Consider the following 13,144-nt stretch of genomic DNA (forward strand, 5'->3'; position numbering starts at 1 on the left):
CCCGCGCGGCTCCAGGGGCTCGGGGACCCCGGCAGGGCGCTGGCGGGGCCATGGCAGCCGGGAGCATCACCACGCTGCCCGCCCTGCCGGAGGACGGCGGCAGCGGCGCCTTCCCGCCCGGCCACTTCAAGGACCCGAAGAGGCTGTACTGCAAAAACGGGGGCTTCTTCCTGCGCATCCACCCCGACGGCCGAGTGGACGGGGTCCGCGAGAAGAGCGACCCTCACGTCAAACTACAACTTCGAGCAGAAGAGAGAGGGGTTGTGTCTATCAAAGGCGTGTGTGCGAACCGTTACCTTGCTATGAAGGAAGATGGAAGATTACTGGCTTCTAAATGTGTTACAGACGAGTGTTTCTTTTTTGAACGACTGGAATCTAATAACTACAATACTTACCGGTCAAGGAAAAGTGAGTGCTGGCCGGCTCTTCCTACCCCGCGCCGTCTCCATCCCCTGCCGTTCTCTCTCCCGCCCCTGCCTTCCAGCCTCCGCGCTCCTTCCTTCTCTTCACTCTGACCCCAGTGGGGCTTGTGGTCTCTCCCCGCGCGGCCCTCGGCGGTTTTGGGTTCACCACTCGGCCCCTCCTGCTCCGAGCTGCGGTGGCGGGTAGACGCTCGCCCAGGCTTTGGAGTGTGCTGGTTTCCACTGGTAAACCAGTCCCCCGGGCCCGGAGCCGCAGGGCGCCCGGGCCTTGCCGGCGACTCTGTGGGCTCAGACAACCTGTCGCGTCGGGGATGCCCGGCGGCCGAACAGAGGTGGGTGGCTCACGGAGGTGCCGCCGGCGCCCCCAGCCTGAAGTTCCGACCCCTTCTCTGTGGGATGCGCGCAGTCCCCGGGACAAAGCCAGGAGGGACCGCAGCCGCATTAAACGTTCTTTATTGGAAAGATACCTTTCCAGACTCGTGCCCTTAAATTCCAGTTTGGTAGGATCCAAGGCAGTTGGCACACTGCTGTCACCCATCCATTTCTGTTTTTTTCCCCGAATTTCGGAAAACTGAAAAAGCAGAAAATATGGACTGTATTAGTAAAGTGCTATAGACCTTTGTTGCAGTAGTGAAAAGAACTGCAAAAACTTTAATCTTCCACTTGCAGTTATTAGCTATGGGACCTTGAGCGACCCTTAACCCTTGAGCCCGTTTCCTCATCCCGAAAGGGGGGGATAATCAACCTTGCATCAGGCTTGAGGATCAAATGAGGATTTATATAAAGTGCACAGAGGACTCAGTTTACTAGTATGCAGTTTCGTTTTCTGTAAAAATAAAATAAAATCTATCTGTGGTTATAGAAAGAAGATGGGCCTAAGTCATTAGTTCTCAAACTTTAGGGATGCATCAGAATCACCTGGAAGGTTTGTTATAACACATGGCTGAACCATCTCCCAGAGTTTCAGATTGCTTAGGTCTGGAGTGGGGGCTGATTTGCATTTCTAACAAGTTCCCAGGTGATGCTGACCAGGGAGCACACTTTGAGAACCCACTGGTCTAGAGAAAAGATGGAGAAAAAGGTGTAAAATGGGCTGGTAAAAATACTGATGAATTGGAAGTGAGAGAAAGAGATCAGATATATTTTAACTGTCACCCTGTAAGTGTAGGTAAAACATCTATTTTGAAAGCTGTTTGTTCTGCCATTCCTTCCTTTATGGGTTTCAGGTGGAAAACCTGATCCTCTTTTTGCCTAAGACCCGCAGGAGTCCGTCTTTACCTTATGATGCTAATGGTGTGTCCTACACTTTGGAATGCGGGAGTAGGAAGTGGAGAGAGCTCTGCAGCCAAGCCTTCATTGACAAATTCGGGAATGGGAATGTGCTTTCATAAGAATTGAGTCTGTATTGGTTCCAAAATAGCAACAAGCAAAAGATGCAGGCCTGTAATTTTTTTCAGGCCTGCCGTAATTAAAAAGTTTTCTCATGTACTATCCAGTAAATCTGAAAAGATGCTTTTAGTCCAGTCTGTCGGTAGCGCTCCTTCTCTATTTTGGTAACTTAAATGGATTTCACAAAATTATCTTTGTGTTTGGAGTTTGTTCTGCAGCTGTCTGCCAGGCTAGCCCAGCTGGTTAGGGCAAGGTGCACATATGTCCCAATTAGTTTTGCTCTTTTCTAGTAGCACAAAAAGGAGCATGTTCTTTGACGAGAAGACAGAAGAACTCTCCCCCAGATTGGGTTCATATTGAGGCTTCCCCTAGTACTCTTTTTTTTTCCAGACATTTTATTAGTTACAGTTTTTTTCTTTGACACTCTCGATACCCTATTTCCTTTAGAACAAAACTGTATAGGGGCTAGCGAGTGAGGGTAATTCTGAATCGCATACCGCATTACCACCCTTGTAAAAACAACTGTTAACTTTTTATTCCCAGTTCTGGGCTGGGCTCTCATTTTTGTAATCTGATTTTAACTCAGTGGTACTCAAATAGGATTGGTACTGCCTGCCCCCTTCCACCTCCAGGGAACATCTAGCAATGCCTAGAGACATTTATGGTTGTCACGCCTGGAAGGGTGGCATTTAATAAGTAGAGGCCGGGGATGATGCTGCAGTGCACAAGATACCTCCCTAATCCCTCAGCAAAAAATTTTCTGACCCTAAATGTTAGAAGTGCTAAGGTTGAGAAACCCTACCGACTTGATAACTAGCTAAAGACAAGACGTTTAAAAGTGAAGAGTAGAATATTCATCCAGATCTGTGGAGAGCACTGATTTTTTAAAAATCACCTTGTACCAGGTGATAGCCTGACAAGAATGTAAACCTAAAAATGATAAATTTAGGCCACTTTTGTATAGCCCAACCTGGACATAAGTTTAAGTACAGTGTTTTTTTCTGGCATGTCGAAGGCGTACTGATAGTTGACCAAACCAGGAGGAGACTGATGGGAAGTATATAAGAAAAAAAATGACTTAACAATATCCTCTGAATTACATCCCCTCCGTTCCCCTGAACGAGCAAAACTGATCAGGAAACGTGGAGAAATCAGTTAACCGTTGCTACAGCTTCCCTCTGAGTTAAGGCCCAGATATCTAGACCTGTTTGAAACGTTGGAAAACCCCAAGGCCCCATTCCTCAAACTGTTTTGCCCAATGGACCCTAAAATGTGTCATTGGAGATTTATTCCTTTGGCGTTAACACTTTCCGGACGTTTCTAAAATGCAAATACAGTCTGCTCTCCGTATCCGAGGGTTCCCCATCTGCGGAGATGAGGGTCAACAGTGCTGCGCCACGTTCCTCGAGGGACTTGAGGCTCCATGGTTGTTGGTACCTGCGGGGGATCCTGGAACCGGCCCCCCACGGATACCGAGGGAGGAGGGTCCCTCTGGAAGAGTTCAGCAGCGTTCGGATTTTACCGTTTAGCGTGGATTAAATCGCACGTGCAGTTTCTTCCCCAAAACCTGACCTGGAGGACTGGAGTTGGCGGAGCTGGGGGGCGGGGAGCTGTGAAGGCTGTGGCATGAATGTGGGGCGCTGCTTAGGGGCGGGGGCCGCAACTTTCCTTACAATCCTGGAATAAGCTGTGTTTGATACGAGAGTCTTGCTAAAAGCATGATAAAAACAAGGACGGAGCAGTTTTTACAGGCCCCTTCCAAATGCCCATGGGAATGGGTAACAAGTGTATGCTCTAAAGTAGTGAACCACGTGAAAACATTCAGAAGAGAGAACATTTTATCCCAAGCAGCACGTACAACATATGGTGGAGTGTAGTAAGGGCAAAGTATGCTGCCTGTGTGCGTTTTAGCATCAAATTTATTCCAGATGCTGTTATTTTGGAAAAAATGAAGGTAGTAAGTGCTGGGTCGACCCTTGGGCCTCTCCCAGGAGGGCTTCTCCCAGGAGGTGACTGCCTGCTTGCCCCACTTCTTGGCTTCCAGGCTCCAGAGGACACTGAGCCTTGAAGAGACTGAGGGACCCGTCCACTCCCATGTGGAGAAGGGATGGGATCCGGTCTGTGTGACCCCTGGTCTGTGTGACCCCCGTGCTGTGTGCCATGGCACATATTCCATGCAACCCCTCATTGTTAAAAACATGAACTTGCGAAATTCAAAGGGAGGCTTCGGACCTTTTATTTCACAGATTTTAAAGATATTCTGGGGGGAAAAGGTTTTTTTGTTGTTGTTTGTTTTTTAAAAGAAGTTTGTATAGTGTAGTAATGATCTGGCTAGATTCTGTGAGTGGGTTATTATTCTCTGTTCATGATTTACACACTTTGAGAAAATGCTGGCACCTTAAGGTAGGAACCATGACTTCTCCATATAAATAAACATCATAAAAGATTTCTATCTTTTACTCTGGGAATTCTCACTAAATGTCAGCTGCTGATGAGAACATTCTGTGTGGACCATCCCGTGGAATAACTCCTCCTGGACCACATGACATATAAAAGCACGGTCGAGGTTTATAGTTCTCTTGGTGCAGTTAACACATACGTTTAGACACTTGGTCAGTCTTTTAATGAAGATGATTATATATGACAAAATTATATTTGGAAAATATTTTGGAATCTTAAAAGCTGGCTATTAGCATTTTTAAGGGTAATCTATACAAAGATGAATCATTTCTCAGGATAATTAGTTTAAAGCTCTCATTATGAATCCTGTTTTCTTTAAAAAGCACCTGAGATTTTTACCACGTACTGTGTGATATAAAATTCCTCAGGTATGTTGTGCATTTTGTTCATTCTTTCTTTCGTGGCCAATACCCTAGAATCCTGTACGCTCTTCTACTTCATCTCCTTTTCTCTTTTTAATTCTGGATTCTGCACCAGGTATTCTACTTAAATCATTCTGGGCCCCAGCAGTCTTCCAGTTCAATCACATGGACTTATCCAATTTGTGGCCCTACTTGTGACACTTGACACCATTGTCTGCCTCTGTCTTCCCGAGAATTCCTTGGCTTCTGTTACACCACATCAACCTGGTTTCCTCTCACCCATCCGACCGTCTTTTCCTCTGGTTTCTCCTCCTTTCGGTCTTTTGCTATAATATTCCCCAAGGCTCTGTCTTGGCACTCTGTCTTTCTGTGTACTCGTGGTCCTTCTGCAGATCAATTATAGTCTTTGTCTCAGATTTCCCACCTCTGTGTTAGTACCGTGTTTCTCACTGCTCAGCGGACAGATGCACTGCCACAGCCTCACCTCAACCCACGTAAAACAGACCATAACGCAGTTTTCTCCAACTAGCACCCTTCCTACCAAATTTGTTTGTAGTGAAATTATCCTTCTAGTCTCCAAAGCTAGACGCCTTGGAGTCTTCCCTACCTCAGTGACTTTTCCTTGCCTTGTCTCTTGGTTTCCCCTGTCCTGTATTTACCTACAACCATACCCTCCCCGACTTTCCCTCTCCAATATGACCCACCTGCTCAGTCTTATTTCCCACTCTTTGCCATCCGCACTCCCCTGACGCTGCCAGTGCTCTGTGCTTTCACTGTAGTCTCTAATCTGACAGACCCATCACTGTTACAATGATGGGCTTTTCCACTTGTGATCCTTGGTTTTGGAAAATCCTTCTTTTTCTTATCAATTCTTTTCTCACACCCTCCTCCCACTCCCACCTTTCTCTGGAAAGATCTTTTATGAGTCAGCTCAGTGGTCTTCTCCTTTGTGAAACTTTCCCCAGCCTTCCCAGGGAGAATTACTTGTTTCTATCTCTGCATTTCCCATAGTACTTGGTACATATTCTACGGACTTCATGATTTTGCTTGTAATTGTTTATGTCTCCTGCACTGGGGCTGTGAACTCTGTCCTCTCTGTGTCTGCTCAAAGAATGTGTGTTTTCAACATGTACCCAACAAATTAGCCAAGTCTTCTAACTTCCTTTCTGATCGTCTTCTCACATCCTTCTTCTTCTCTTAGCCTTTAATTGGCCATTAATCCTCTTACCTTACCCCAGTCCTAGGCATGCATCAGGCCCCATTTCTTTCATACCGCCCTGTACCTGTCTTTCCTCTCCTGCATGCTATCTAAAAATTCTCTCTAATAGCTTGATATATTTTAACTTCACGTCCCTCAATTTTACTGGAAATTTCTAGTTGACAGGGATTTTTTAAAATTCAAATGACATTACCTAGCAGTTCTTTACTCTTTTCTACTCTGAGGTCTGAGACTGCATTTACTCACCCCGGGATCCCCTTGACTCCACTGCTCAGTGAATGACAAGGCTGAGGCCCATTGAAGAGGTTCAATCTCTATTGTTGAATGAGCTAGAACTTTAAATAAATAAGCATACGTACTTCGGCACGAGGCGTGTAAAATGGATAAATTGAATGTAGCATCACTGTAGTTCCTTCTGCAGCGACACCTTTCACATTATTCAAAGGAAGCAATAAAGGTAAAACACAATCATTTGTTAGGATTAATTTTTATCGTGGAAGATTTTCTTTTCAGCTATTGAATAGCATAACATTTCTAGCCAATTCCAGAACTAGTTATAACCCTCTAATTAAAAAATACAGATCTGAGAATTCATACTTGAACCATATACTTTAATCCTTAAATCTCTCTCTCTCAAGTCTAAAACCTGTGAATCATTTTATAAATTAGGATTAAGAACTGTCTGGTTCCATTGTTAGTATCTGCTTTGGCTGGGAGGAAATGACACAAATAGTTTCATTCTAATATTCATTCAGATTTATGAGCCAGTATTCACAACAATCATAAAACTCTTAAAAGGACAGAAACTGTATGACAAAGTGAGTCATAGTCTTTGTGATGTGATGTCTGCAAGGGTGGGTAGGAGAGATTGCTGAATGACCAGTCTCATTCTCCTGCTTTCTGAGCTGAATCATTTTATAAAGAGAAAACAATTCATAGGTTTACAGATCGTCATAACATAAACAGGAAATGGAAGAGAGTAACAGAGTCAAATAATACCCCCTTTTAAAAAGTTACTTTTTGAAATATAACATTTGATGAACAGTGTTTGTTTTGAATTAGAAATGAAATTATTTACTGCCTAATAACTTACTTTTTAATTTAACACCTGCTATATGTCTTCTTTATATATTTTCATTTTTTCAATAAATTATGTTTCTTCTCCCATCTTTTTATTTCTTTTTAAATTTTTTCTCTCGTGTCATTTGACCTTTCCCTTCTTAGCTATTTCTACCTTTGGCTTATTTGACAAGTGTGTGTGTGTGTGTGTGTGTGTGTATGTATGTGTGTATGTAGGGGCAGGTGTCATTATTCACTGGTTGGATGACTACTTGAATTGGATGGGGACTCGAGAAGAAGGTCCCTTTCATCTTGGAAATTCTGATTCTGGGATGGTATAATCTTGGATTTTGCATGGTTGGTCCTCTTTTGTTACTTTTTATCTTACTCGAATCAGAAATTTGGAGAGCCTCTCTCAGTCAAATTTAATCTTTAAATGCAAGATTGATTAATCTTATCTCCTTATCTTCTTTGAGGCAAAGCATTTGTCAAAACAGTTATGTGAAAAGAGAAATAGAATCTGAGCGTGTGTTTCTTAGTTTTAGAAGTAGTTCTTATATACTTATATTTATACATTACTCTGAATGCAGCAGTTTAGTAATGGGAATATAATGCAAGTAAAATTGGGAAGCCAATCTTGCTAACTGGTTTAGTAGAGCACAGTAGTATATGAATAAGGCATATACAACAAGTGTTAGATTAAAAAATAATGAATTACAGCAACACCTTCAGCTGTGACCAGGTGGGGAAAGTGAGACACAGACTGTTTTGGAGGGAGGGTGTTAAAGCATGAGGGGTTGATGGGATCTGTCCAGCCTTAGCCAGACACCTAGGGAGATGAGGCACCATAATGACTAGGCAAAGTCCCTGTGCCATCATAGGGGAAGGGTCAGTTGTTTGACCTTCACCTCTGTATTCCTTGGACCTTGTTACTTTCTGAGTGTTTTTTCAATGAATGAATGAAATTCTTGAGAACATGCTCTATGTCAGCTTTATGAACAATATGTTTAATCTTATTACAATCTTCTGAAACAAGTATCATTTTCATTTTACAGATAAGGATAGGGTTTTTGCTGTTGGCTTTTCAAAACACGATCTCTTTGTTTGCGACAAGAAGTAATTAATTGTGCCTTCCGTACTTCTTAGTGTTTAGAATACAGTTCATGGCCAGAATTCCAGATGGATGGTGTAGCAGAAATTTGAACAGAATTAGTGATTTTAAAAAATTATTTAAACTCTTCCCAGAGCCATTACCATGTCTAGCAGAGTTAGCCTCTGTCATCTTTTCTCCCACCCCTTGCTTTATTGCGTTCTTTTTTGTTTAGAAAGTATTTCTGTCATGATTTATTATGAAACAGCTCTTTAATATTTAGGGGTTGTTTTCTGAAGCGCCCAAAGATTTTGAAATGGCATATTTAATTTAAAAAGTAAAATAGAGGGCTTCCCTGGTGGCGCAGAGGTTGAGAGTCTGCCTGCCGATGCAGGGGATGCGGGTTTGTGCTCGGTCCGGGAAGATCCCACATGCCGCGGAGCGGCTGGGCCCGTGAGCCATGGCCGCTGAGCCTGTGCGTCCGGAGCCTGTGCTCCGCAACGGGAGAGGTCACAACAGTGAGAGGCCTGCGTACCGCAAAAAAAAACAAACAAAACAAAACCTAAAATAGAAAGAGTAGGACGTAATTAAGGATAAATACTGTATAAGAATGGAATGAACCTCGAAGATTGGGTCTGGAAGATTAAGATACAGAATAAGCGAAAGCATGCAGAAAATGCAAAGAGAATAACTAAAAGGATGTCTAAAAATTACAGTTAGACCCTTTCAGGGAAATTCACGATAGGCTCCCTCTTTAAGGACATGTGGTATAAGATTAAAAAAGCAACCAAAAGAAAAAAAGCAGATGTACTTGGACCTATTTTATTTTAATCTTCTTCACCAAGTGAGATTTTCAGTCAACCAATAATTGTTTGGATGTCTAGTATGTGAGGAAATAAAGACCAAGATAAGACAAAAAGATACAAAGAAAGTGCTTAGCCAGACACATCTAGAAATGTGTCTAAAATGAAAAATGAAACTCCTCTTTCCTTGGAATCACTTGCCTCCCTTTTTTGACTCCCCTATATTTTAAAATATAAAATATATTTAAAAAAATTTCTTGCCAACCACGTCCATCTCTTGGAGTAAATTTCTGCTCTTCATTTTCCTCAGTCCTCACATCCCTTTCTCAGGCCCTGTGCATTTCGGTTCTGCAGTGTCTTTTACACTCACGCTGGCCTCTGCATTGTTGCCACAGCTGCTCTAGTTCTGTCCCTGACTGTTGCCAATGGCTTCTAGCCTTTCCCATCTGTGTAAGTTTGCTAGGGCTGCCATAACAAAATACCGTGGACTGAGTGGCTCAAACAACAGAAATTAATTTTCCCGTAGTTCTGAAGCCTAGAAGTCCGAGATTAAAGTGTCTGCAGGTTTGGTCTTTCTGAGGCTTCTTCTCGGCTCACAGACAGCTGCCTTCTTGCTGCCCTTTCATCCCTTTGCACACATACAAACCTCCTCTTCTTGGTTCAGATTTGGTTAGGGCCCACCCTAATTGACTCATTTTAATTTAATCACCTCTTCAGAGGCCCTATCTCCGGATAGTCATTTTCTGAGGTACTGAGGCCTAGGGCTTCAACATATGAGTTTGGGGCAGCGGCGGGTAGGAGATACAATTCAGCCCATAACACATCTAATCAACCGGATATTGTTCTTCAGCAGAGTAATCTTCCCAGAGAGCAGCTCCGATCTTGTTATTCCTCTCCTCAGAAAAACATGGACTCGAAACAGTCCAGTCCCCTGGTACACACGTCGTTTACAGATGTGGGCACTGTTAAAAGTCTGTGAGAATGATAGAGAATAGGAAAGTTACCAGCAGATGAGTGGTTGTCTTATATATCAAAAAGTGGGATAAAGCTATTTTCCGGAAACTCTATGTAGGTAGTAAGCTTGATGTAGTTTCTTGAAAAAAAAAAAAAATTCCAAGAGTCTTAGAATACTGAGAAAAGAAAATAACACAGAAAGTAGTAAATAGGGTGATCTATAATGGGAGAGTAGTAACATACATAGGCTTGATATGTTCATTTCAGTGGAATATCAGACCAAACTTCTCATAATAACCTTCTACAAAAGAAATACATTTTCTTTGGGAGAGAGTCTGGAGCTTTTCATGTTTGGGTTTCTAAGGCCAGGCTAAGGACTGTATCACTTTTAATGAACTGGAAGTATGCTCTCCCTCTAAAAGGTAAAAAATTGAAGATAAATTTATTATCATAATCTAAAAGTATTCTTAATAGACAGCTCACTCTGTTTTCTAATTACCACCCAAAAGTGAAGCTTTAGATTCTTATTCTAATTCAGGGTTATAATTTTTGCTAGAGCTTCCACCCAACTTTTTTTTTTTTTTTTTGCAGTATGCGGGCCTCTCACTGTTGGGGCCTCTCCCGTTGCGGGGCACAGGCTCCGGACGCGCAGGCTCAGCGGCCATAGCTCGTGGGCCTAGCCGCTCCGCGGCGTGTGGGATCTTCCCGGACCGGGGCACGAACCCATGTCCCCTGCATCGGCAGGCGGGCTCTCAACCACTGCGCCACCAGGGGAGCCCCCACCCAACTTTTAACGGCAGTGTAGCTCACATCCCCATACAGCAGGAGAATTCATTTAGTGATTTACACGTATGTTTTGCAGCTCAACTAATTTTTCTTGGAACGCATTGCAGGAAGTTACATTACTCAAAAAGTAGATAGTCTTTGAGTGTTTTAATGAGATTAGGGGGAAAAAAAAACCCAGTTGGGATATCTATTTGGTTATACCTATGTTGAATATTTTCCAGACTTAAATTATTTTTGGCCGTGCTTAATGATGTAGGACTGTAGAGCTTTTGTGTTGTAGAATTCTGGAGACTCTTGGCGTTGCCCATGGTATCACCTCCAGAAGTGATTGGGTGTTCCTTGTAGGCACCTCTGTTTTTCTAGAAGGAGCCTAATGCTCACCATGGCTGATAGTTAAAGCACATGGTTCTTTACAATTCAGCCCATAGGCCAGAGAGCAGCACTTTTTTAAGGTCCTGCTGTGGGAAATAATATTTATGGAGGCCTGACTCAAGGATCTATAGTACATCTTTCCTCCGGGTTGTGGATTTTAATATGGGTTGTCCATGGACAAGCTTTAGGTTTCCATAATCTCCTGAAAATAGATGCAAAATATTATGTCAGGGTGTTGTTTCTGAGGAGAAGATACATAGCATTTTATCAGGTTCTCAAAAAGTTGTCCATGGTCCAAAATATGTTAAGGATACTACCACTAATAACTAAGGTATATCTTCTAATTAACCTGACCATCAGCGAGGGAACCAATTTGAATACATTGGTGTGAGACTGTAGTTTATGGTAAGCGATTTTCAAGAGTAGCATCTCTCTGAAACTGGTGTCTGTGTTAATTCTAAGAAATATGTAAAGCTGCTGTTTATCTCATTACATCGTGTCCCCTCTGAGGACTCCTGAGAGAATTTCTCTGTGGTAACTGTAGTTATGCTTCTCCTTAGTGGCCAGTTTGTTCTAACCTTATGGACTCCGGGCAACTTGTTATGGCTACTGGCTTCTAGAAAGCCGAATATGTGGTGTGCTTCTAGCAAGTATAGTAATCTCAGTCCTGGCTTCACCAATTTTTAACTCTTATTTTCTATTTGCCTTATTAAAAAGCCATTTTTAAAGTTTTTGTTTGTTTGTTTTTGGTCTTGGTATATTGTCAATATCTTTGTAACTCATCTTAAATATTAAGTTGTACCTCAATAAAAATAATATATTTTTTGATTTGCCATTTTAACCACAAAATTTCTACTATATTGTCATATATAGCATTGGGTGCTGGGGATTAAAAGTCAGATAATGTAGGCACCTACCACCTGAAACTAACACAATATTTTAAGTCAATTAAAATTGAATTAAAAATATTTTAATTCAATTAAAAAAATGTAGGCCTCTGCCCCTTAAGGTGTATATTGTCCAGCAGGACAAGAAAGAGATGTAAGTCAGGAAAAAAAAAAAAAGAGATGTAAGTCAGTAAGGACACTGAAATGTTACGGCTGCTTTGCTCGTGTTGTGTCCTGGGGGAAGAGTGAGATCGTACTACGGAGGACAGTAATTCTACAGGGAAGTCAGAAAAGGCTTCAGACAGGAGGGACTGCTGGCCTGGGTGTTGGGAGGCAACTAGGTGTTTGCCCGGCAGCTGACCCTGTTATCTAATTGCCACCAAAAAGTGATGCTTTAGGTCCTTATTCTAAACAGAGTTAACAGTTTTTGCTAGACCCTCTATACCACTTTTAACAGCAGTATGGCTAACATTCCCATACAGCAGCAGAATTCATTTGGTTATTTATATATGTTTTGCAGCTCAACTAATTTTTCTTGGAAGACTCATAAGGGCATGCAGGCCAAGGAAGCAGCTCCAGGTTTGGTATGCTTTGGGAACTGCAAACATTTTGGCATGGCCAGAGTGTAGGGTTATAGTAAGAGGTAAGGCCAGCCACGTAGGAAGGGCCAGGATTCTTTTTTTTTTTTTTAATTGAAGTCCAGTTGATTTACAAAGTTGTGTTCGATTCTGGTGTACAGCAAATGATTCAGTTGTACATACACATATATCTATTTCTTTTTGGATTCTTTTCCCTTATAGGTTATTACAAAATATTGGGTATCATTCCCTGTGCAGTATATCTTTGTTGTTTATCCACTCTTTATATAAGAGTTTGCATCTGTTAGTCCCAAACTCTCAGTCCAACCTTCCCTCGCTCCCTCTCCCGCTTGACAACCACAAGTCTGATCTTTATGTCTGTGAGTCTGTTTCTGTTTCATAGATGAGTTCATTTGTGTCATAGTTTAGATGCCACATGTGAATGATATCATATGGTATTTGTCTTTCTGACTTTGCTTAGTACGATGCTCTCTGGGTCCATTCACGCAGCTGCAAATGGCATTATTTCATTGTTTATGGCTGAGTAGTATTCCATTTTATATGTATACTGCATCTTCTTTATCCATTCATCTGTTGATGGACGTTTAGGTTGTTTCCATGTCTTGGCTACTGTAAATAGTGCTGCTCTGAACACAGGGGTGCATGTATCTTTTCGAATTACAGTTTTGTCCTGATGTATGGAAGGGCCTGGATTGTGATGGACTTTGTAAGCCATGCTAACAATTCGGTCTTTATCCTCAAA

At 42.3% G+C, this 13,144-nt stretch overlaps 1 protein-coding gene across 1 annotated transcript in view; it reads left to right on the top strand.

Moving 5' to 3' along the window:
• Window positions 1-13,144, top strand: part of FGF2 (fibroblast growth factor 2) — a 75,039-nt gene that overhangs the window by 19,438 nt on the left and 42,457 nt on the right. Inside the window, 1 exon segment of the mRNA XM_024745076.1 lies at window positions 5-338. Coding sequence (XP_024600844.1) covers window positions 5-338 — 334 coding nt within the window.

The sequence above is a fragment of the Neophocaena asiaeorientalis genome, unplaced genomic scaffold, assembly GCF_003031525.2.
Source record: "Neophocaena asiaeorientalis asiaeorientalis breed wild unplaced genomic scaffold, Neophocaena_asiaeorientalis_V1.1 scaffold65, whole genome shotgun sequence".
Lineage (NCBI taxonomy): Eukaryota > Metazoa > Chordata > Mammalia > Artiodactyla > Phocoenidae > Neophocaena > Neophocaena asiaeorientalis.